This window comes from Eptatretus burgeri, chromosome 3, assembly GCF_056783735.1.
Source record: "Eptatretus burgeri isolate ZD-2024b chromosome 3, Ebu_testis_v1, whole genome shotgun sequence".
NCBI classification, from domain to species: Eukaryota; Metazoa; Chordata; class Myxini; order Myxiniformes; family Myxinidae; genus Eptatretus; species Eptatretus burgeri.
This window is the reverse complement of record NC_140963.1, coordinates 145,577,545-145,603,600: the sequence shown is the minus strand read 5'-3', so window position 1 is coordinate 145,603,600 and position 26,056 is coordinate 145,577,545. Positions and strand designations below refer to the sequence as shown.

The following is a 26,056-nucleotide window of genomic DNA, read 5'->3' as shown; positions in this document are numbered from 1 at the left end:
AAAACTATGGCACATTGGTGGAATTTATTTTGAAAGCCATTAATTCGACGGTTTAGCCGATGTATATTCCATGTTTCAGCTAGTTTCAATATATAGCCTTTGAGATTTGAGTGCCAACACATTTTGAGTGGACGGACACACTGACAGACACCGACGTTGATTTTGAGGGTTTTCGTTAAAAACTCAGGAATGTGGAGACGGACGTTGCTGAAATTTGGAACATATTACCGCGACGTAGAAAGGATTTCCTTTGTGAAATTTGCAGCCGATTTCATCCATTAGAATTTGAGAAATGAATTTTCAGTCCCTGTGTTGAAGATGCATACAGAGAAACCGTTCCATGTAAAGGGAGGAATGCTCCGTGCTTCCCTTGATTACAATGTGACCCATTAGAACATCACAACAATGTAATTGAGGATGATGAACGTCTCATTCTGTGAAAGGAGTCTGGTGTTGGGGATATAAAGCAATCCTGTCGGATTTCTCGGTCTATGTTTTTGGCCACTCCCTGTCACCACATCTTTTTTCCACACTGGTTATCCCACAAAAGTCTCTATTAGGCTCTCTTGAATTTGGGACTGTCAGAAAAATTGTGGCTCAAATTGCATTGGGCTTTCTTTTATTTAATGTGCAACCACAATAAACGTCGACCTTTGTGGATTACATAATTATGTCACCAACAACAAATCACAAACTTGAAGCACATTGTAAAGTTAAGAGTGCAATATGTGTTTATGATACGAAGACACCATGAAATTGGACCAAGGCTTGTTCCATTGTATCATTTGGCCACCACAGGTATGATTTAGAAGGTATACAGTATTGCATAACAATAGCATTCCTTTCACACCGCAAAGGCGCATCGGGCTGCCTAGGCAGTTTCATTGGCAAGGAGTACAGTCCTGGATGGGTGGCCACTGCGATGTCGGTTACTCCGACTGGTTATTTCCCCAGTACACTGGTATTCATTTCGCCGACCCCCGGAAGGACGACGGGCCGTCAACCCCACCTGGTGTTGATTCAACAACCGACAGGGGCTTGAACTCAGCACCCTTCTGTCCCAAGGCAGCCACCTTAACTGCTGAGCCAACACCAGGCTGTACAGTATTGTATAGTACGAATGAAATGAAATTCCTTGAAACGATGTGAGAAGTTGCCACTCTTTATTGGCCATGCCTTGTTGAGTGGGTGTTTGCAATGGCTGTTGTATTTATCCTGATCGATTCCTTGTTACCTCCGCCACCGAAGTTAAAGGAGGTTCTGTTTTCACTCCTTTCTTTCTGTTTGTTTGTTTGTTATTTGCAAAATCGAAGATTTTTCAAGTATATTGGTTAGTCGATTTTGTTATTCTGTCTGTCTGTCTATCGCCGACAGGTCACAATTTTAAACCGATCTTCACGAAACATCACCGCATGGTAGAGTTTGTCATAAGCAAGAAGCCGATTGTTTTTGAATTCAAAAGGTAAACATAGGGCAAAGGTCAACCACTTAGGTGAGATTTCTACAATCCTCAATTTTCATCCAATTGACTTGAAATTTGATGAGGATTTATATTTTAGGTCACTGAATTCAACTAGTGAATTATTTTTGAGGTCAACATAGGCCAAAGGTCAACAACTATGGTGAAATTTCTAAAATCCTCAATTTTCATCCCATTCACTTGAAATTTGAAGAGGATTTGCACATCACGTCACTGAATTAAACCAGCCAATCATTTTTGAGGTCAAATATGTTTTTATGGATTTTCCAAGTGTCGTGCTCTGCATGACGTCATCGTCTTGTTATTTGCAAAATCTAAGATTTTTCAAATATATTGGGTCGTCGATATTGTTATTCTGTCTGTCTGTTTATCGCCTACAGGTCACAATTTTAAACAGATGATCATGAAACGTTACCAAGCTGTCTTGGAAGTCTCAACCGAGAAGCCTATTGATTTTGAGGTCAAAGGTCATCTTGAGGTCAAATTTCTGAAATCGTCATTTTTCATCCGATTGACTTGAAATTCGAACAAGATTTGCATATTCTGCCACTGAATTGGGAAACCAACTATTTGAGGTCAAAAGGTAAAAGGTCAACTCAAGCTCAAACTTCTAAAACCATTAATTTTTAATCTGAAAAATTGTCAAATTTAATCTGATTGACTTGAAAATTAAACAGCAATTGCACAGCGCATCACTGAATTGGGAAACCAACTTCAGATCAAAAGATTAAAGGTCAATTCAAGGTCAAACTTCTAAAATCATCAAGTTTCATGGACAATTTGACATATCCATGGCAACCTTTGGAGAGGAGGGTGGATTTTCCAAGTATCGTGCTCCGCACGACGTCTTTTTGTTGTTATTCTGTCTGTTAATTGCCGGAATCCTTCAGATTTCGGTAATTATGTTGGTCGGTTGTGCGTGTCATTCTGTGTGTCTGTCTGTTTGTTTGTTTACCCTGTAGCAGCCACACCATTTCAGCTATCATGACCAAACTGGGTACAGACGTCAGCCATGGTCCGACTTAGACACTTGTCGTTTTTGGTGAATATAGGTCAAAGGTCAAGGTCACCGAAAAACCGAAATTCTTATTTTTGCAATAACGTCCGCTAAAATGGTCGTATCGACTTCAAACCAAATCCAAAATGTGCATCTTCCAATACTGCATCCAACCATATGTCTCATTGGAGTGTCACACCAACACCCTTCTTTAGCGGTCGGGGGTCGAATGTCAGGGGGGTCAGGTCAAAACTTTCAAATAGCGATTAAAAACGCCATTTCAAGTCCGATTGACTTCCAAGTTATGATCATGACCAAACTAAGTGCTATAACTCATTAAACAGTAGCACTATTGACTTATAAGAACCAAATTGATTTCCAGGTTTTTGTTTTTTCAGAGATCATGGAGATATGACAAAGTTATTCCTGCAGTTCCTTGCTCAACGGGCAATTTCATTTGTATGTTTGTTTGTCAATCGCCTACAGGTCACAATTCTAAACCGATCGTCATGAAACTGTTCCAAGTTGTGGGGGTAGTCTCAACTGAGAAGCCTATTGATTTTGAGGTCAAAGGTCAACTCATGGGCAAATATCTAAAATCAAATTTCGTCTAAAAAAATCATCAATTGTCATCCGATTTAACCTGAAAATTATGCAGCAATTGCAGTCCATCACTGAATTGGGAAACCAACTATTTTTGAGGTCAAAAGGTCAAAGGTCAACCCAAGGTTAAACTTCTAAAATCAAATTTCATCTGATTTAGCCTGAACATTAAGCAGCAATTGCAGGGCGCATTACTGAATTGGAAAAACAACTATTTTTGAGGTGAAAAGGTCAATGGTCAACTCAGGGTCAAACGAAAATCATTAATTTCAATCTGAAAAATAATCAATTTTCATCCGCTTCACCTGAGCTTTGATTAAGATTGTCAATTCTAATCTGAATGAAATGGACAATTTAATGTATGCACGGCATACTTTGGAGAGGAGGGTGGATTTTGCAAGTATCGTGCTCTGTACGATGTCTTTTTCTTGTTTGTTTCTTTGTGTGCAAGATATCTCAAAAAGTTGTGGATGGATCCGGACGAAATTGGGTGGGCAGGTGGTTGGGTGTTTGACAAGGACTAATTGATTCGATTTTGGTGAAGATTCGGATATGAGAATTTATATATATTTTCAAGTGATTCTTCACTATTGAAAGATGGGGCGAAAAGGAATATATAGTATTTATCATGAACAGTTTTTTGTTACCTCTGCCACTGAAGATGGGCGGAGGTTATGTTTTCATCCCTCTGTCTGTTTCTCTTTTTTTGTTCCTTTCGAAGATCGAAGATTCGCAATTACTGTATGTTGGTGGGTCTGGTCTTTTCGTCTGTCTAGCAATTGCCTGGAACCCGTAGTACCCGAAGACCCCATACATCCCATGAGACCCTCTGTCTGAGAGCCTTCTGCAAAAACACTTGATGATGACTATTGGAACACTTGACTTGATAACACTTGATTACGGACTATTTGATTATGACTGATTCACCACTCGTAATCAAAAGGCCCCCCATTGGTAAACCACCTCAGTTCCAAGCTAAGAGGGTGACAAATAGAATCAATTAATGAAGTTTATCTTTTTTTTTTTTCCCCAGGTTCTGCTCATCTTTGTTAGCGGCAGAGAAAAAAGGTCCCACATGGCAAAGAAAAAGGTTCCACATGGCATAGAAACCTAGAAGGGCACTCTTTGACGTCATGACATCACCATTTATGCCTCTGCACACATTATTCCATCATTATACATACTTTTACCATGTTTGTTTTAAATCCCTGAACCCAGATTCAAAATGTTAAATAATTCTGGTTGCCAGACCATGTGTCCGATCAAGTTGAAATATAAAACGTATTCTTGGTTTTGAAGGGGTCTTAGATACTACCATAGAGCAGGTAGGAATGTATAGAATGGCGTGGTCCATGTACGAGTAGTTAGCCAATCTCTATGTAATAAGTAGGGACATGTCAGCTTAAGGAATGTCTTGTTTGAATGTGCACCATACACGGGGTGATGCGTGGTAATAATTAGTTATGGATTATGGTAAAGGAATTGTCTGTAAAACCCCTTTGTAATGTCTCACCGGGTGGAATCGAGCGGCTTGGGGCTCTGCTAGGCAAGAGAGGAAGAGAGTGGTGGAGCTACGAATGCTTCCAGGGGTGGAGCTTTGATTGCCTCGAGAGCAAGGGGAGGAGTGTTTTGTTGCCTCCCGAAGGTCGGAGCTTGGATCACCTCCGAGGGTGGAGTTTTTTTTGTTGCCCCAGAAGAAGGAGGAGCCTAATTGGGTGTTTGGGGCATCTGTGGTTTTTGGAGATTTGAGGAGAAAAAAAGGCTCTGAGAAGAACGAATTGTGAGGAGAGTTTTCTCTGAGGAGATCATCTGCCTTCCTGCCTCTGCCTGTTTTCATCGTGCCTTGCACTGTTCTTCATCATCCCTGGATCCACCTTGTGTCATCACCGCCTGTTCGTCTCCCCATCGTCTGCTCGTCTCCCCATCGTCTGCTCGCCTCATAATTACCAGCTCGTCCACCAGCAGCTGAAGCCACTGGGTTTTATCCCTTTCTCATCTGTGATTGAGTCCGGAATGATGCGCCTTAGTTTCTTTAGATTTATTGGTTCATGAAAAAATATTTTCACGAAAAAAATAAGTGACCAATATATTCGTTATTGTTGTGTGTCTGTCTGTCTGTCTGTCTGTCTGTCTGTCTGTCTGTCTGTCCCGAGCATAGCTCCGTGGGGTTTGATCCGATCCTGATAAAAATTTTGGTGGGAGGTTTATATCATGATCTAGTTGTATTTTCCTGAAAATCGGCGTGGTGCGCCCATTATGGGCAGGGCCACGCCCAAAAAACATGTGTTTTTAGGGGGTAGCCGATATCAATTTGCATCTTCTCTGAGGGGGTTTGTCGAATCTGACAGGGGTTTCGGTATTTGGTTAGCCCAACGGCACCTGCATAGCCCCACGGAGCTCGATTTTTCATTTTCGTCTCAAGGTCACAAGGTCACGAACTTAGAAAATTGCGATTTTGACATAAAAATCCATCTTCTCCGAGGGGTTTGTCGAATCTGGCAGTGGTTTTGGTATTTGGTTAGCCCAATGGCACCTGCATAGCCCCACAGAGCTCGATTTTTTTCATTTCCGTCCCAAGGTCAAGGTCACAAGGTCACAAACTTAGAAAATTGCGAATTTTGACATAAAAATCATACGGCCGCCCAAACTTTGAGAGCTAGGATGACAATATTTTTATGCATAATCTTGAGGTCATTCCCCACCTAAAGTCTTGAAACCATTTTGCTCTATCTCGAACACCTTGCCCGTGGTGCCCCCTTCAAGTTTGTTTTTACGCTGATTTCATCAAAGTTTGGATAATCCGAGGAATGCGAAAAGCCATATAGCCTATATGACGTTATATTGTTCTTGGAATGTTCCAGAAGAAGTTTTGCACCAAAGGTCATAATCCTTGACCTTTGACCTTTAAAGTTCACAAAGGTCAAATTTTCAAAGTTATGGGAATCGAACCGGGTTTTCGACCTTCTTCAACGAACTAACTCCATTAAACTATAGCACGTATCCTGCTTCCTTATTTTAATGTCCACAACATTGTTTTGTGACCTTGAAAGGTTATGCAAAGGTCAAATTTTTAAAGTTGTTGAACGAAACTGGGTTTCCGACATTTTGCAGCTAATAACCTGTCATTCGTACCACATCATGTTGATCATTTTTATAACTTGGTCAAACATTATCACATTGTCTCATCCTTGACTTCTGAAACAATCAACATCGTCAAATACCGCTCGTGAACCATTGTATCTTCAGACTTGTTTTATTCTCATTGTATATAATTTAACTGCATTCCCTTTTTCCCATCCCAACCAGTAGTCATCTCCTCGCATTCACTATCCACTGGTTCTTCTCGTTTGGATTACGGGAAATAAACCCGTTGGTTTTACAAGAGCTAAGGTTCTCGTGTCTCCTCACAACCACGTGTGCGTAGTCAACCATAATTCGGAACGTCTCAACCGGAGTTAAAACTGTTCGGTACATAGCGGGATTTTAATCTCCCACCACAACGAGCTCAATGTTAGTTGAGCCATTGACATGACAACATATTCCCCATTACTACTAGATCAATAAGCCTGGTGTTGGCTTAGTGGTTCGGGTGGCTGAGTTGGGACTCCTAGGTTCCTGAGTTCGAGCCCCATTGGCTGCTGACTTAACATCAGGTGGGGTTGACTCGGCTTGTCTTCCTGAGGTTGGCGAAATGAGTACCGGTGTATTGGCAAAAGGGGCACAGCGTCAGTGGCACGGCTGTGCTCCAATAAATGGTTGGAGTGGTGACCTGTCCAGATTGTGCCAAATAGCCAAGGAAAAACTGCTTCAGCAGTTCCAATGCTCCGTTCAAGAGTATGGTCCACAACAACAACTACTATATCATAATTGTGACATTTCACGTTGATTGATGTGGTGGTTCAAGAGAAAGAATTAAAAAAAAAGATTTTTGTTCAATCCAATATGGCTGCCAGACCATGTGACCCATTCATAATTCATGAACGCCCCTGGTATCCGCAAGGCTTGGGGAACATGTGGGTTGTGGAACATAAGTGGTTGCAGAGAAAACAGAAAATTAGCATCGACGTATGTACGGATGGACGGACAACCAGAAAACATGTCACCGGCGACTTTGTCAGCGGAGACATAAAACTTCCCACGTGGCTAAGACCCTTTAAGACTTTTTTATGCCTCCGCTGACAACCACTGGAGGCATCATGTTTTCGGATTGTCCGTACGTACGTAGTCCGTCCATGCTAATTTTTTTATGACGTCATAATTGCACACGTCGAACGCTTTATCCAATCAGCATGAATTTTTTGAGGGCCATCTCAGGCTAAATTGTATGGGAAGGAAAGATTGATGATATCTTTGGTCACGTGTTTTGGCAGCCATATTGTTTTTAACATAAAAACCATCAAAAATCTTCTCCAAAACAGCTGAACAGATTGAGGCGAAACTTTACAGGTATGTTCATCTATCCATGAGGAACAAAAAGTTCTCCACCTATAACGTCATAGATCATATGGTTTGGCAGCTCTGATGTTTTTTTGAGAATAAACCTTTAAAAACTTCTTCAGAATGTTTGACAGATTGAGGGGAAACTTCACTCACATGTTCCCCAAGCCTTGGAGATACCAAGGTGTTCACAAATATTTAATAGGCCACATGATCTGGTAGCCATATTGGATTGAAAGACAATCTTAAAAAAATTATTTCACTTGAACCGCTTCATCAATATACATGAAACATCACAGCTATGATCCAGTAGTCGGGGGGACTCCGTGTGTTAAATTTCAACTTGATCGGACGCATGGTTTGGCAGCCAGAATTGTTTAATATTTTGAATCTGTGTTGAGGGATTTTTAGATCCTCGTGGAGGATCTCTAAGTCTTACTCACGTTGTTGTTCTTGTGGACTTTTTTGTTTCACAGCCTCCAGTTTTCATCGAAACTTCCTGAAACTTGGCGTATATATGTAAAAATACCCTGTGCAGACACTAACCATCTCAGATTTTGAAAGTTCCTCCAAGAAAAAAAAGTTATGACGTCAAAATATCTCCGCTAATGGAAATCGCCTATACCATTATCTCCGAAACTAGGCAAGCTGTTTGAATTTTGTTTGCGGGAATCAAGCCGGCCATTAGCACAGATAATTTATCGCAAACCTGGTACATCACAATGACGTCATATTCGTTTTTATGACGTCATTATTAAGAGGACGAGGATGTTAGCTCATTTGAGCTTGTTAATGAATTTTCTGAAATTCATTGTTCAAAGATGGCCGACTGGTCGACTGGCAACTATTTTAGTTGTACATAAATATGGACTTGTCCTTGAACCCCAAACAACAGAATTACTAAAACAACGGGGGCAATGACATTGCTTGTCTTTTTTTTTACTTGTTCTAAATGGTTGCTGTTGTTGGAGAATAATAAAAACAGTATTGTTGGAACACTGCATTGAAAGCTCCACGTCCTGTTGCTTCTTTCATCCTGCAAAGATGGACTCTTAAAACAGGCATTTTTATGATGAAACAGATCCGAATATTTGTTCGAAGTCAATCGATTATTTTGCTTTCAAAGCAAGTGAATCGATGATTATTACCTTTCCAATGGTACCATGTGTTTTTTCACTCCATGACATCAGGCATCTTTGAGAATAAAGTGTGATGGAGGGATGCTGCTCTTTTTAGCAATAGATTCTTATCCATATCCTTCTCATCTTCTCTTTTTTTTACTTCTTGCTTTACCTAGTTATTTTCTGTAGTCGTCTTTTTTTTTTTTTTACTCTGAAACTTCTTGTTATGGTGAGAATTCTACTTCATGATCAATGTGTTTGCAAATTTTCTGCAAAGGCTAGAAGAAGGTGGACACCTTAGGAAGGCAAAACTTCATTGAAGCTTTCTGGGGCCTTTTAAGTTTAATTTATTCATATTAATTTAAATCTTGCTACATGATTCACGCAATGTTTTGAGATAGGCACCTTACGTCCACTCTTGCGCTGAGGGTTGCGTCCACATTCCACTTGCCTTGGCTGAACTCCATGACCATGCTCAGAGAATTGTAATGGAGCTGGTATCACTGAAATAGCCCTTTGCTTTGCCTCTTCAATCCAAGTATTTCATGAATCTTGTGTGGCCGTCTCGTCGCATGGCTTGTATATGTGTACTGTGTAAAATAAGTCCGATAAACACATCCTTATTCTACATTGATTCCGTAGGTTTTGTTTTTAACTTTACATTTTACTTCTATTTTATTAATGTGATCTATCTTACTTGCAGTTATATGCTGTCAATTGGTCCTGAGGTTCACGTTTATTTCACCTCATGATGCTGAATGTTTTACAGACTCCCATTTTAAAACATTATGTGCCTCCTCAAGCAACCAAACCCATAAGACAGGTAAACCTTTACACATTTCACACCTCTACAAATGGAAATCTATTTTCAAATGTATTAAATTTTGTATTAAATTTCTATTATCAAATGTATTAAATTTTGTGTGATAATCACTTTGAACTTCTATAATTGTGTGTGTGTGTGTGTGTGTGTGTGTGTGTGTGTGTGTGTGTGTGTGTGTGTGTGTGTGTGTGTGTGTGTGTGTCCTCCACAACTACAAATCCATGAAACCCAGCAGCCTGAAACAAGGAAGTGCATGAGTGAAAATTGGGTGTTTGGGTTCATTAAAACACACCTATTGAAGATAATTAATGGCCGTATTTAATTATCCTTTAGCAAAGCGCCATCCTTGGTCACCTCGCAGTCCCTTGCTGGGAACTTAATCCGCCATTTTGTTTGGCCGGCTCAACAATGCCTTGACGAACAGGCCGTAACGATTTCTTCACGATAAAGTTTTTTTTTTTCCTTCACTTTCCTCGCTCATATTATCGAATGCCTATTCATCACAGCTGCGGATCGCTCGGTATATTGCTATGCTTCTAAACGCCCGGAGATGCCAGCGTTCGTGGCATTATTTCATTTCCGCACATGAAAGAACCTCGGGAATCTCTTAATCTGAGCCGAATTACGAAATTTAAACTGTGGAATTGACCTTGGCAGCTGTTCTGACTGCGAAAAAAAGTGTTCATGTGTCCAATTTGGACATTGTTTGACAATCTCCGGGAGGTGTTTCATTTTACCGATTGGCGATTGCTAATCACTTGTCGATCCCGCCGTTCCTGATGAACCGTTTTGGCGGAGTGCTTATGTGAGTGCTCAAGCCACTTGGCGAGCACTCTACAAGCTGCTTGGATGTTCGTTTGCAAGCCCTATCTCACATATCTCAGACAGTGTGGGGGGGGCAAGGCCAGAGAGAAGACGGCAGAAGACAGACCACCGACCTGCCTGCAGTGAAAGCCAACAAATTGCCCACAAATTGGAGTAATACGTGAAGTAATGAAGCAAAATATTCAAACATGATCAGCCAAGTTGGTGATTGGGTCACATAGAAATAGAATAGTGTGGCTCTCAAATCGTTCTTCATATTTAATGGGTAACATGAATATGGGTGGACAAGCACCCCTTCATCGTGGAATTGTGTCCAATGCAAAAAACCAGTGTTCACTGATATGTATATATGTAATATGTATGTATTACACTTCTGTCAAAAGTGACCTCCATATGTTTCAAATGGAATTGGCATCTTTTGTTTGGGCTGTGCGTGTACATCTCACCAACTATATTATGCATATTCCACAATTGCTGAAGACAGTAATCAGAAGAACCCAAAAATATTCTCCAAAGTCCGTTATCCCGACATTCAGTGTACCGTATACATTTCGGCCTAGATAGGCGCGTGTGTCATGTTGATGGGATGGAATAAATTCGACCAAAATCAAATCAATTCGTCCTTGTCACACACCCAGCCGGGATGAGAGGGGACCAGATTGGGGACTAAGGGGGTACTAACATGGAGTATGGATGGGTTTGACACCATGAATGGATGTGAAAGTGAAATGATTGTCATGTGCACACGACCACTGGAAAATCAACGCCTCGGGATTCCCAAACTGGATGGTGCGATGGCAAGAATGTTTTTGGTTGAAGGCGTGAAAATGTTTGGCGATCGGTGAAAGATGAAGCTGAATGAACTGAGCATTTTGGAATGACGAGGTTTGGGGAAATAAACCTTGTGAAAAAGAAAAGGAAGGTATTATTGATGAAGAAGAAGAATGAATGGGTTGTTCCAGTTTGAGTATTAAGTAGAGGAAGGTATTTAAAATACATTTTTGAAGTGTTTTTATTTGTTATGAAGAGCTTTTCGAGGAAGAGACGTTTCATGCAGTGAACATTGAGTTTTGGGATATTGAAAATAATGGATAGGAAATTCAGAAGTAACAGCATGGAGATAGTTTGTTACCTCTGGCACTGAAGGTGAAGGTGGTTATGTTTTCACCCCTCTTTTTCTGTTTGTCTAACTGTCTGTCTCTGTCTGTCTGTGTGTCTGTCTGTCTGTGTGTACAATATCTAAAAAGATTGTGGACGGATTCGGATAAGACTTGGTGGACACGTGTATTTGGCAAGAATGAATTGGCTAGATTTTGGTGAAGATCTGAATCAGAATCTGGATACGAGAACGATTTAATGTTTAAGGTGATTCATTACCAATAATAATCGGGCCAAAAACGATATATAGCACGATATCTCAAAAATCTATTGGTCCCGATATGTTCTCGTGGATCAGGCACTGCATGGCGGAGGTATGCACTCTACCAAGTGCCCTTCTAGTTCAAAAATGTATTGGGCCTGGTATGTTCTCGTGGATTAGGCGTTACGTGGCGGAGGTATGCGCTCTACCGAGTGCCCTTTTAGTTTGTTCTGATGTTGTTGGTGCTTTTTGTTTGTTTTGAAATGAGGAAGAGTGGTGTGCTGTTTGTATTTTATTATTTTTTTGGAGTGGGGAGGGTTAAAGGATGGAGTTGTGGCATCAGAAGTAACAATACCTGCGTTAAAAGGAATGAAAACGAGGCAAGTAGGATAAAATAATGGAGGCAGAAGGACAACTTGACAAATGCAAGTCGGCCACACTTTCCAAGGGACACAAACTCGACGAGAAACACAAGATAAGGTTTGGGACAGAAAATTGATAAAAAGCACGACCAGCAAAACAGGAATGACGAGAGGGGGAGCACTCGGGAGAGTGAAAAACCTCCGCCGCCAATACTTCTGCTTCACTCAAGTGAACCTTATATCTTATTCATTAAATATGATGTCAACAGTGCTGAGAGAGTTATAGTTCTTTTCTCCATTTTTTTTTTGGGGGGGGTTGGAAATCACTTACAACATGTAAAAATGCAAAAAAAAAATTCGAAATTTTGTTGAAAAAAGTTGCAAAATTTTTTTTCTCTTACAATTTTTTTTGGGGTGGAGGGGGGTTCGAAATCACTTAAAACATGTAGAAATGCATAATATTTTTTCCTTTTTTTGGGGGGTGTTGGAAATCACTTAAAATATGTAGAAATGCAAAAAAAAATGTTTTTTCTCTAAATTTATTTGGGGGGGGGTTGGAAATCACTTAAAACATGTAAAAATGCAAAAAAAACAATTCTCTTTTTTTGGGGGGAAGGGGGGGGGTTGGAAATCACTTAAAACGTGTAGAAATGCAAAAAAAATAAAAAAATTTTTCTCTAACAATTTTTTTTTTTGGGGGGGGGGGGACCAAGTCCAAAATTTAATGGCATGATCCTTGGACCATACCTAACCCCCCCCCACCAAGTTTCGTCGAAATCCTCAGAGGAGTTTTTCCTTAATACTGTTCACAAACAAACAAACAAACAAATAGAAAGGGGTGAAAACAGTAACCTCCATCCATCTTCGAAGATGGCGGAGGTTAAAAATACACCAGTAAAACACAACATATCATTGCGGGGTAACTTAGTTTAAATAAACTGAAAGAAGCAACTGCCATTCAGACGTCCACGTGAAGCAAACCCAGGATCAGAAGTCTTTGATCAGATGTCCACGTGTAGCAATACCAGGACCAGAAGTCTTTAATCAGACATCCATGTATAGCAAACCCAGGACCAGAAGTCTTTGATCAGACATCCACGTGAAGCAAACCCAGGACCAGAAGTCTTTAATCAGACATCCACGTGAAGCAAACCCAGGACAGAAGTCTTTGATAAGACATCCACGTGCAGCAAACCCAGGACCAGAAGTCTTTGATCAGACATCCATGTGTACAAACCCAGGACCAGAAGTCTTTGATCAGATGTCCACGTCTAGCAAACCCAGGACCAGAATTCTTTAATCAGACCTACACGTGTAGCAAACCCAGGAACAGAAGTCTTTGATCAGATATCCACGTGAAGCAAACCCAGGACCAGAAGTCTTTAATCAGACATCCATGTGTAGCAAACCCAGGACCAGAAGTCTTTAATCAGACATCCACGTGAAGCAAACCCAGGACAGAAGTCTTTGATAAGACATCCACGTGTAGCAAACCCAGGACCAGAAGTCTTTGATCAGACATCCATGTGTACAAACCCAGGACCAGAAGTCTTTGATCAGATGTCCACGTCTCGCAAACCCAGGACCAGAATTCTTTAATCAGACTTACACGTGTAGCAAACCCAGGACCAGAAGTTTGATCAGATGGTAATGTGTGGCAAACCCAGGACCAGAAGTCTTTGATCAGATGTCCACGTGTAGCAAACCCAGGACCAGAAGTCTTTAATCAGACATCCACGTGTAGCAAACCCAGGACTAGAAGTCTTTGATCAGACATCCATGTGAAGCAAACCCAGGAGCAGAAGTCTTTGATCAGACATACACGTGAAGCAAACCCAGGACCAGAAGTCTTTGATCAGACGTCCACATGTGGAAAAACCAGGACGAGAAGTTTGGTCAGATGGCAATGTGTGGCAAACCCAGGACCAGAAGTCTTTAATCAGACATCCATGTGTAGCAAACCCAGGACCAGAAGTCTTTAATCAGACGTCCACATGTGGAAAACCCAAGACCAGAAGTCTTTGATCAGACGTCCACATGTGGAAAACCCAGGACCAGAAGTTTGATCAGATGGCAATGTGTGGAAAACCAGGACCAGAATTATTTGATCAGACATCCACGTGAAGCAAACCCAGGACCAGAAGTCTTTGATCAGACGTCCACATGTGGAAAACCCAGGACCAGAATTTTGATCAGATGGCAATGTGTGGCAAACCCAGGACTAGAAGTCTTTGATCGGATGTCCACGTGTAGCAAACCCAGGACCAGAAGTCTTTAATCAGACATCCACGTGAAGCAAACCCAGGAGCAGAAGTCTTTGATCAGACATCCACGTTAAGCAAACCCAGGACCAGAAGTCTTTCATCAGACATCCACATGTGGAAAACCCAGGACCAGAAGTTTGATCAGATGGCAATGTGTGGCAAACCCAGGACTAGAAGTCTTTGATCGGATGTCCACGTGTAGCAAACCCAGGACCAGAAGTCTTTAATCAGACATCCACTTGTAGCAAACCCAAGACCAGAATTCTTTGATCAGAGAACCAGGTGAAGCAAACCCAGGACCAGAAGTCTTTGATCAGACATCCACGTGAAGCAAACCCAGGACCAGAAGTCTTTGATCAGACGTCCACATGTGGAAAACCCAGGACCAGAAGTTTGATCAGATGGCAATGTGTGGCAAACCCAGGACTAGAAGTCTTTGATCGGATGTCCACGTGTAGCAAACTCAGGACCAGAAGTCTTTAATCAGACATCCACGTGTAGCAAACCCAGGACCAGAAGTCTTTAATCAGACGTTCACATGTGGCAAACCCAGGACCAGAAGTCTTTGATCAGATGTCCACGTGTAGCAAACCCAGGACCAGAAGTCTTTAATCAGACATCCACGTGTAGCAAACCCAGGACCAGAAGTCTTTGATCGGACATCCACGTGAAGCAAACCCAGGAGCAGAAGTCTTTGATCAGACATACACGTGAAGCAAACCCAGGACCAGAAGTCTTTAATCGGACGTCCACATGTGGAAAACCCAGGACCAGAAGTTTGATGAGATGGCAATGTGTGGCAAAACCAGGACCAGAAGTTTTTGATCAGACATCCACGTGAAGCAAACCCAGGACCAGAAGTCTTTAATCATACATTCATGTGTAGCAAACCCAGGACCAGAAGTCTTTAATCAGACATCCACATATGGAAAACCCAGGACCAGAAGTTTGATCAGATGCCAATGTGTAGCAAACCCAGGACCAGAAGTCTTTGATCAGACATCCATGTGTAGCTCACCCAGGACCAGAAGTCTTTAATCAGACATCCATGTGTAGCTCACCCAGGACCAGAAGTCTTTAATCAGACATCCAGGTGTAGCAAACACAGGACCAGAAGTCTTTAATCAGATATCCACGTGTAGCAAACCCAGGACCTTTTAGTATTACCTCTAACTAAACACCCCCTCTGTCATTTTATTTTTGCAGTCCTTGGTTTATTATCACCTTCAAATAAAACATTGAATTCTATTGCTTTTCTGACCTCATCTCTTTTATTTTGTAAAGTTTGCCTGACAGCAGATGACACAAAAACCAAGAAATCTTTAGCAATATATAAACATCTAACCAGCAGTGAGGTGTTTGGGTTTTTAAAAAAGGTGAAATACAAAGCAATACTTGGAGACCTCAACATTGCATTGCATCCAGCAAAGCATATGGTGACGGGCTTTTTCTCTCCTCTCCTCTCAGCTGTGCCACCAAAACACTCATGCAACTACCATTCCCTAAATCCCTCCCTCTAAAAATACTCTTCAATACAAGACGGATATATATATATATATATATATATATATATATATATATATATATATATATATATATATATATATATATATATATATATAGATATATATATGTATGTATCTAGACTGCGCCACCAAACACTTGTTCCCTCAAAATGGTTCCATGATCAGTCCAGAAGCAGCCAGAAAATCGACGAACATTCGCTGAAAACATTTCTGCTTACACCGATGTGTTTGTGTCTCCTGTACACTTGTTCCACTTTGTCATGCTCTCCTGTACACCTGTTCCACTTTGTCATGCTCTCCTGTACACCTGTTCCACTTTGTCATGCTCTCCTGTACACCTGTTCCACTTTGTCATGCTCTCCTGTACACCTGTTCCACTTTGTCATGCTCTCCTGTACACCTGTTCCACTTTGTCATGCTCTCCTGTACACCTGTTCCACTTTGTCATGCTCCTGGGTTGTCGACCCTCTTCCCTCTCTCATTTTTCTCTTCCATCATGTTTGACCTGTGTTGAAACAAGTGGAGGGAGGTTTTCTGCTTTTAATTTGCCTCATTTGCCACAAGCGTTTCTAGTTTCTTAGTTTCTTTATTTGAGTTTTCTCATTTCTTAGTTTCTTCATTTGAAGCATTGCGATTAAATATATAAAATGTGCTGAGTGTGCGTGCGTGCATGTGTCCAGCAGGTGCCATCCGATAAGATTCTCCACGCTGGGAACATACTGCGAAACATTTTGCTGGGCAGCGCTTCACACATGATAAGAGATCGTAAATATCATCTCAAGTCATACAGGTACCTGTGTTATTCATCTATTCCGAGTACTTACCGCAACACATGACTTTTAAAGAAAAAAAATGTAATCTTTGGATCCTCATCTGTAATTAAACAAGGATCGCTTGATTGAGAAAGGATCATAAAATCAATTTTTCTGGAAATACAAGTGTTGTCCACCCAAACATGAACAAATAGAATGAACTTCATATGTTGCGAATTTGCTTTTCACAATATGCCAACAATCTATACATTGTTATGTTTGTGAAGGGGGTGGGGGGTGAGATATCACCATAGAACAGATAGGAATGCGTAGAGTAGCACGGTCCATGTGCGAGTACACAGCCATCTCAATATATAAGTAGGGAAACGTGAGCTTAAGAATTGGCTTGTTTGCCAGTTCACCATACAGGGGACGGTGGTGGTAATAATTAGTTAGGCATTATGGTTAAGAAAATTGTGTGTAAAACCTCTTTGTAAACTTCCACTGGGGATGGGGGGGGCGGGCGGTGCCTGGACAACTCGCACCCGAACTGTAATAACTCCACTTTGAAAGTTCCTGTCCCAGTCGTACACCTGCTGCAGCGATAAACTTGCGTCACCATGTTGCATTTTCATTGGGCAATGGATTCCACTGGGATTCACACCCTCACTTCCCAAGAAACGGATGACAGAATGTTGCTCCTCCCTGGTGCATGCTTCTCAAAGAGCCGCCATTTTGGAACTGCTCGACTGACATCGTACACTCAATGTTGCCACATCTAAAAAAGGCAAAGCATGACTCTTACCCATAGATTGAACATATGTCCTCTACAACTACACTCATTACATTCTCTAATTTATATTATATCGCCATTTTAAGGTTACTTATTGACTGCCCCTCGTTGATTAAAAAAAACAGGAAGCATTTTATTACTTAAAAAAATTGCAGAAACAAGAAAAAAAAAGTTTTTTTTAATAAAATGTAAAAACATCGAGGGATGAAATCTCAAAAAAACAACCAAGCAAGATAGGAATGCCACCACATTACGATTCCACAATACATCACAATCCACTTATGGATTACCGTCGTGACATCTTTTGACGTTGTTCCGTCACAATCCTACAAAAAAAGGAGTTAACACTTTTTGGCACGTCTTTCGTTGACTTCCATTCCTTTCCCCTCTCACATGGCCTTCCTCACACGACAATGACTTTTTGGCACGTAGTTGACAAAGACTCGTTCATCCTGTACTCTGCTGTAAATTGAAAAGGCAACACTTAGCTCGGGACGATGACACTGCTGCTGTAGGGGGAGTGTGCAGGTGAGGAAGATGTGGATGTAGAACTTGTAATTGCTGTTCGATCAGCTCGGTCCCGGGTGTGGGGTGGATTCATATTCCCGCTGGTTCTGAGTGGGGATAGCACACAAATTCTCTCTCTGTAATGTGTATTGTATTGTGCCACCTGATGGAAGCCAGTATTTTAAAGTCATTTTCCATTGACATCATATAAGTGGGGGAATTAATCCATCCACAAGGATGGATTCTTTTTTTTATATATTCTTTGTTTGCATTGTTGAGGCTCGTAGAAAGAGCGAACACGCAGAATGTATAACAAGGGGAGCAGGAAACAAGAGGGACGGGGGAGGGAAGTGCAAAAGAGTGGGGAACAGAGACATTAGGAGATCTTTATGTGGAAGAGAGAGGGATGAGTGGGGGTACACGGGGTAAACGAGATGGACATTACAGGGACTTTCAGGAAGGAAAGCAGGGAATTTGAAGGAGGTGGGTTTGGGTTGGATCAATGGGGGTAGAAAAGATCGTGGCTTCGGATGGGGGAGGATACGCGATGGTGATGAACAGCTGTTTTGAAGATCTGGAGGGAAGAGTGGGATTGAAGAGAGTGTGGGAGTTTGTTCCAGAGGTGGGAAAAAAGAGGAAAGAGTGAAGTTGAGCAGTGATTCTAGATTTTGGTAGTTTCACGAGAAGGGGGTTGTTGGCAGACCTTGAGCGCCCTGCTTAAATATGGGGGGGGGGACTTTTCACAGACAGAGTGGGGGGGACGGGACGAGGCCGGAGAGGAGATGGTAGAAGACAGAAAGACCACCGACCAGCCTGCGGTGAGAGAGTGAGAGGCCCAAAGTCTCAGCCTCATCGTGGGAGATATCAATGATCCGGAATGCCTTGGTTTCTGCAGCGTGAAGCTGAGAAAGGTGAGAGGCAGGAGCACCAGCCAGAGGGGAGAGCAGTACTCCATCAGGCTGCAGACGAAAAATTTGTATGTGGTCAGGAGCTCAGGTGGGCTGAGGAAGGACTTTGCACGACGGAGAATTCCCAGTCGACGATTGGCTTTGGAGATCAGGTTGGAAATTTGGCTTTGTTTGTCTTTAATAGTTTGTCTGAACAAACAAGAGCAGTATCCCATTTTCATTGAATGTAATCAATGGAATGTTGATAGAGGTGTGCTAACTGCTGTAGGACGCATGGAGAAGCTGACGTTTCAGTTGATAACCCTTCATCAGAGAAGACGTCACTCTGTATTGCCTATTTTGCAGGTGCTTAGGGAGCGCTGCACTGATGGTATTACCACACCAACAGAAATGATGCAAACCAGCAGCCAGGTGCTGCCTATGAATGAATGAATGAATGAATGAATGAATTTGTAGGAAAGCAGATTTATGTTTTTCTTCAACTTTTTGAGGACGCAGTCGAGTCCTATTCACCAATGAGGAATGAAGAATATACACAAAAGGGAGGTCATATTTAACAAAAATAAATAGTAAACAAAGAAAATGATTAATATGTAGATCCATTTCAGCGAATCAAGGAACTGAAGAAAGGGCATCAAGTTATAAAATACAAACCGTTCATTGTGTGTTCATGTGACTTATTTAAAAAAAATTCATTCCATCAGGTGCTGCTCCGATTTAGAGAAATACCTTAGGTGATCATGTGTTGGGTGTAAATGGCCAAAAAAATTTAAGTGACGAGCTATTGGTTTGAAAAAAATGTGCTGTTGGTTCTTACATCCACTAGGAATGAACGGAATCGATCACGCGGTGCAGGTTTGGTTTCTCTGATGTAGAGGTTGTCATGGACAGTTCATCTGATAGAGTACAGTTTATAAAATTAGAGGAAGTGCAGTCAAAGTGGTTTGTAACTTGAAAGGATTCCACTGCCTCCCTCCATTGAGGGAAATTCTACAGTTTGTAAAAGTCAACTCAGGTGTGTGTTTTTTGTTAAACTTTAGTTTTCTGGCGTCACTGATGGAATTCTCATTTGCTTCATCAAGAGCTTGCCAGGTTGCGACAGATTCCACTGCCCGCTCCCCCCCTCCCCACCAATTGAAACTGGTGAAAGCAGCAGATTTGATTTGTGTAACCAGAATGTCTAAATGGCGGCAATGAAACGGACACCACCTCGTGTTCAACACAAACGAGCCATATCCGGAATGGAGACCTGCAGTGTGTCTTGTGAATGTCTGTGGTCATTGAGTTCAAGAAAGCAAATTCTGATAAACATGCAGACAATGACAAATATGGAGCATTTAGCTATTGCAAGAGTGAACAATTGTAAAAAAAAAAAAAAACAATAAGTTGAATAGCTATTTGAGCCATGATTTTAATGTCTGTTACTATTTGATTGTATATCCCTCTGCCTGATTGTAAATGCTTGGTATATCCCTCTGCTTTTCAGGCAGTGCTGTGTCGGCACCGAGTTAGTCGACTGGTTGACACAGCAGGGTCAGTGTATTCACTCCCGTACGCAGGCTGTGGGAATGTGGCAGGTCCTTCTTGAAGATGGCGTTCTGAATCATGGTATGTCCTGTTCTTTAACCTTGTTTTACTCATTTGTTGATATATTCTGCAAAGCACTTTACAAGCTAAGGTAAAAGAAAGTGGCAGAATAAGTAGGCCAGCAGAGTGGGGAAAGAATTAACTCAAGAACAGGAAAAAGAATGATCATGAGTCTTACCCCAAAGGGGATGCGAAACTGTTGCAACACCCCTGTCTGTCTGTCTGTCTATCTGTTTGACTACGTCGATTTATTTTCGCTTTTAAAATTGTTTTCACAGCAACTGCTTGGCCGATCAATTGAAAACTTTAAAAGTAGGAGGGATGCCACATGGGGGAATATTTTATTGCTAACTCTGATGTCATAGGTCACATGGGATGGCAGCCATATTGGATTAACGGAAAATAATTGGACATAATTTTCTCCGAAACCGCTCAATGAAAAAAAATTGAAACTTGTCATGTGTTATCAACTTCTCATGCCATATTTCGGGTGATAATGATGACATCATCAGTGAAGGGGTATTCCAGCTGTAATTGGTTGAATCAAAATCCTTCTCCAAAAAATCTGAAGCTTCCTTTTTCTGATCTATGACCTGATGTGAGTGAAGAATTAAATTTATGATGTTCATTGCCCATGCCACTAAACTATGTGACATAATAGGGTGCACGGATGCTGCAAGTATATGGCACATTATTGCAGTGGGCCATAATAGTAGCATGTTCAGTTTACGATGGTATTTTTGTTTAGAATACATGTGCGAGGCGAGACTGTGCACTCCATGAGTGCCGTTCCAGTTCAGGAAAGATTCAGCATCGGGCAACAGACAGCTCCCGGGCTGACAAGTCTTGGCTTTGAGGAAAGATTATAAAAAAGAAGGCATGTGTAGATAAAGAAATAAAGATTTGATGGGTTTATGATGGAAATACCTTTTGAGGTATTAAAGTAGTAGTTCTCAACTGGTTGTCCATGGTCACTTTTTCGGTGGTTCACAGGAACATTGTCCAAAGTTGCACGGTGTGAGCAGGCGCCACCGTTAGGCTGTTTTAAGCCGTGTTCACAAGCATGCCACACGTCATCCATCGTGTTGCCAGTTGCCAGTGACTTGCGTCTGAGAGGGTTCCGCTGCGTGTCATAATTCCACAATGTGTTATTTGTTTCAAAAGCTTGGGGAATGACTCGATGAAGCCGGCTAACCTGAAACTCCATCTCTTAAAGTGTCACTCCAACTTGTTGCAAAACGATGAAGATTATTTTGAGCGGCGGTTATCAGCTCTGAAGCGACAGCGCCTTGACTCAACAGGCGCATTCTACAAAAAGAGAAGCAATGCAGTGCATGCTTCCTACGTTGTTGCATACAAAGTTGCACAGGCCAAGAAGCCTCATACCCTTGTTGAGCAACTTGTGCTCCTCTTTGCTAAAGAGATGGTGTGGCTTGTTTTTGGCGAGGAAGCAGCAAGGAAGCTGAATGATATATCTGTCTCTAACGACACAGTATTGAAACATATACTGTAAGATATCACAGAACATCAGTGAAGAAGTTGTGGATGAAATGAAGAAGTCTCCATTGTTTGCCAAACAATTGGATGAATTGACTGACGTCGCATTGTGCTCTCAGATATTGATGTTTGCACGATACATATTTGATGGAGACTTCAAAGACAAGTTTCTTTTTTGTAAGACTCTTGATACCACCACAAAGGCTCAGGATGTGATGGAAATTGTTTACAATTTATTTGAAGTGCATGGTTTGGATTGGGTAAATCTTGTGGGTGTCACCACTGATTGTGCACCTGCTATGCTGACCTCAAGATCGGGTTTCCAAACATTGGTGAAATAGCGTGCTCCAATGGTAACCGGAATTCATTGCTTCATTCATAGGGAAGCTTTGGCATCAAAAACATTGCCTGATCAACTGAACGACTTTTTCAAAGGGTTGGTGGAGGTGGTGAATTATATCAAATCATCGGCTCTGAACACCAGGCCGTTCAAAAGATTTTGCCTGGACACAGGTTCCGACTTTGATGTGTTGCTGTTCTACACTTATGTACGTACTCAACTACAACGTACTCGACAGAATTTTTAAATTGAGAAAGGAGTTGGATTTATCTTTTCCAGGCTCACGGGAAAGAGGGATTCCGAAATGTGCTGACAGTCAAATTTAGAACTTGGGTATCTTGTTTATTGTTGGAATCTTAAACAAACTGAATCTTCAGCTGCAAGTGAAAGGTCAAATCTGTTCTCTCACCAAAGCATCATCAAGACTTTTCTTGACAAATTGGAACTCTGTATCGTAAAAGTTGAAGGCAATAATTTGGTTCAATTTCCAAATGTGGATGTCATGCTTGGGGAAAAGTAAGCCATTTGGATGCAAATGCTCGATCATTTACGGAAGCTACGGGACGAATTTCAACGATACTGTCTGGAGGTGCACAGGACAAGGGATGGGTTATCTTTCATCAGGAATCCATTCACAACACATGTTAATCGTGTTCCAGAGGATCTGCAGGAGGAATTATTGGATCTGAAAAATTATTTTGCGGCTCAAGACATGTACCAGCAGTCAACTATGGAGAAATTTTGGGTGTCAACCAGCATGACCAGGAGTTACCCAAATCTGTCAACACATGCAGTCAGATTTATTTTGCCATTTGCATCAACTTATATGTGTGAGACTGGATTTTCATGATTGTTGCGCGTCAAGTCCAAACAGAGGAATCGGTTTGCCATGGAAAGTGATGTTCGTTGTGCATTATCAAGTATCACTCCGAACATTAAAAAGCTCGTCAGTAAGAAGAGAATCCAAAAATCTGTGTAAAATAAATAAATTTCAAACCAAAAATGTTTGTTGTCTGCTCTTTTTGTTATAACGTCGAAAGAAGGAGGTGGTCCATGCAAATTTTTTGATTGGCCTGGTGGTCTGTGGACTGAAACGAGTTGAGAACCATTGTATTAAAGGGAGTTGTCAAAGCAGATGCAAGAAGGCTTTCATGACATGGGAGTAAGGGATAGTATGAGCAAGTACAACTTGAAGATAAAGCCAAAGGGTCTTGTTAGAAGTGAGATAAGATGGAGATTCTTCCCATCCCTCCCCTCTCCCCCCTCCCACCCATAGAATGGTAGTGACGTTGAATATTCTTCTGGGAAGAGTTGTGGATCTAAATACATTTCTCTTACTCAATGAAATTTAATAAAACTGTAAAGTTAAGTTGGTTTGCTGTGAATTTATTGAATAAGCAAGGAGTGCATTTACACTGCATGGAGGGAGAAGGTGGATGGAGATGGACAAACAAGGGATGCAGGTAATGATAAGGGGTAAGGGAGAACGCAATGGGTGGATGAGATGGATACAGAAGCAAAATTTTGGGAGGGGTGGGAGGTGGTTTAATGGGTGAAGAAAAGATCATGGTTTTGGATGGGGGATGATTCACTTACCTTGGCAGATTCACTTACCTTGGCTGTGATATTCATGTCTCTGCTGGCTGTGAGCCATAGGTCAACAGACGTCTGGGGATTCATGGATTCACTGTATCATGGGGTGTGGCGCTGCCAGTACCTGTTCAGGAGGACGAAAGTCCGAGTTTGCAGGTCCTTGGTCCTTCCAGTCTTACTCTATGGATGTGAGACTTGGACTCTGACCAGGTATCTGAGATGGAGACCTAATTCCTTTGGTACCAGGTCTCTTTGGAGAATCCTCAGCTATCGCTGGTCAGACTGTGTCCAACAAGTGGTTTCTGAGAGAGACTCAAATGAGATTTGTTACCTGCATCGTCCGTGAGCATCAACTGTGGCTGTATAGACATGTGGCTCGTTTTCCTGATGCTGATCCTGCTCACCAGATTCTCTCGGTGAGGGAACCTCGTGAGTGGAGGAGGCCAATGGGCCAACCATGTGCCTTATGGTTGCAGCAGGTAGATTAGCATCTCATTGAGATGGGGATGGGCCAGGCATCTGCCGGGGGGGGGGGGGGGAGGACAGATGGAGGCCCCTGGAGTACCGGTGGAAAGTGGACACAGCGACGCGCTGCTCTGGCACGTGCTCCCATACCTCACCTGACCTGACCTGCTGCAACGACAAGGCATGTGGTCGGCCTATTGACCTCCTCCACTCATGAGGCTCCCTCACTGAGATAATCTGGTGAGCAGGATCAGTGTCAGGAAAGTGAGCCACATGTCCATACAACTGCAGCTGATGCTCATGGACTATGCAGGTAACAAATCTCATCTGAATCTCTTTCAATAAACACTCTTTAGACGCAAACTCCAACTAGCGAGAGCCATGTGTTCTCCGCAGAGATCTGGTACCAAAGGAGTGAAGTGTTTTTCTCAGATTCTTGGTCAATGTCCAAGTCTCACATCCATAGAGCCAGATTGTAAGCACCAATGACCTAAAGACTCAGACTTTCATCCTCCTGCAGATGTACCGACAACGCCCCACCCCATGGTCCATTGAATCCATGACACCCCAGGCCCGACCCTATCAACGTCTATCAACCTCGAGCTCAAAACTTGTGATAACATGAATATCACTGTCAAGGTAAGGAAACCGCTCTGTGACCTCAACTTCCTCACCACAAATGGGTACAGACAAGATAGTAGCATCCAAGACGTCATTGAAAGCCTGGATCTTAGACTTGATCCAGGAGACTCGTAATCCTAGTGGCTCTGACTCCTCATTCAGCACCAAGAAGGCTGCCATTACCATGTCCAGTGTCTCTGCAAGGCTGGCTATCGTTTCTCAAAATAATTGTCAGAGATCCTGACTTACCTACACTGATTAAATATTTTACCATAAGGATCATTCTGCTTTTTAAGGGGAAATGATGACAAAAGAGTTGATAGTTCAATGCTTGGGTCAAATCAGAGCACAAAGCACCTGAACTATGTAGAAGCAGAAGCAGAAACAAACACCCAGTGAAGGACTAACTACAAAAGAGTGAAATCCCTTCCCTCCTCCCATTGCTTTCCTTTGATTCTGTCAATCATCAGAGCTGTGAATGATTCTGTGAATCATGTGAATCAATATTAATGTTTTCACAATGTCTCTTTCCCAACAGTGGACCAAGAGCAAAACTTCCAGGACAAGTACTTGTTCTACCGCTTCCTCACAGATGAGGCTGAAGAGATGACATTGCCTACAGAAGAAGAGAGACGAAAGAGTGAGGAAGAGCTGCAGGAGGTCTTGCTTCTACTGAGCCAGCTCGGCCCCGATGCTCTTATGAGAATGATCCTTCGCAAGGTGTAGGTTTTGCTTTGTACTTTGCTGATAACTAACCTTATTGTGCACGGGAGAGTGGGTGCTTGTAGGGGATGCTGGTTTGTGTGAATTACTGTATGGTGGTGGGAGGTTATTGGTGTGCATTGTGGGGTGTAGAAAGTTTGAATGCAGTGGTGGGAGAGGGGGGTTTGAAGATTGAACAAAATGGGCTACATTAATGCAGCATGCAGAGATCTTCCGGAGATGTCCATCAGGGTGGAGCGAGGACTGGGGTTGGGAGGAGAGAAGTGTGAGGGGAGAAGAAGGGTGATAAAAGTCTACCAAATGGTAAGTTTTTATTTTTAACCGCCAGGTTCTACATAAAACAGGGCAGAAGCATTTAAAACCCACACTATCTACCTGGCAAAGGCCTGCCTGCCTGCATGCATGTATTCTTGCACATGCAGGTAGCTTTGCTCACCTCTGTTCAGCTCACTCCAAATCTGATTCGTACATG

At 42.1% G+C, this 26,056-nt stretch overlaps 1 protein-coding gene across 19 annotated transcripts in view; it reads left to right on the top strand.

The window, feature by feature from the left end:
* The window catches only part of RAPGEF4 (Rap guanine nucleotide exchange factor 4), a 342,806-nt gene that overhangs the window by 133,402 nt on the left and 183,348 nt on the right, over positions 1–26,056 (top strand). For 15 of the 19 annotated variants that reach the window (XM_085876078.1, XM_085876077.1, XM_085876075.1 and 12 more), the window contains 4 exons: positions 9,408–9,461; positions 16,479–16,588; positions 20,245–20,366; positions 25,400–25,583. In XM_085876078.1, the coding sequence (XP_085732204.1) occupies positions 9,408–9,461; positions 16,479–16,588; positions 20,245–20,366; positions 25,400–25,583 (470 nt within the window). The remainder of the gene's footprint in view (positions 1–9,407; positions 9,462–16,478; positions 16,589–20,244; positions 20,367–25,399; positions 25,584–26,056) is intronic. The other 4 variants (XM_085876076.1, XM_085876087.1, XM_085876081.1 and 1 more) reach the window with 2 other exon arrangements.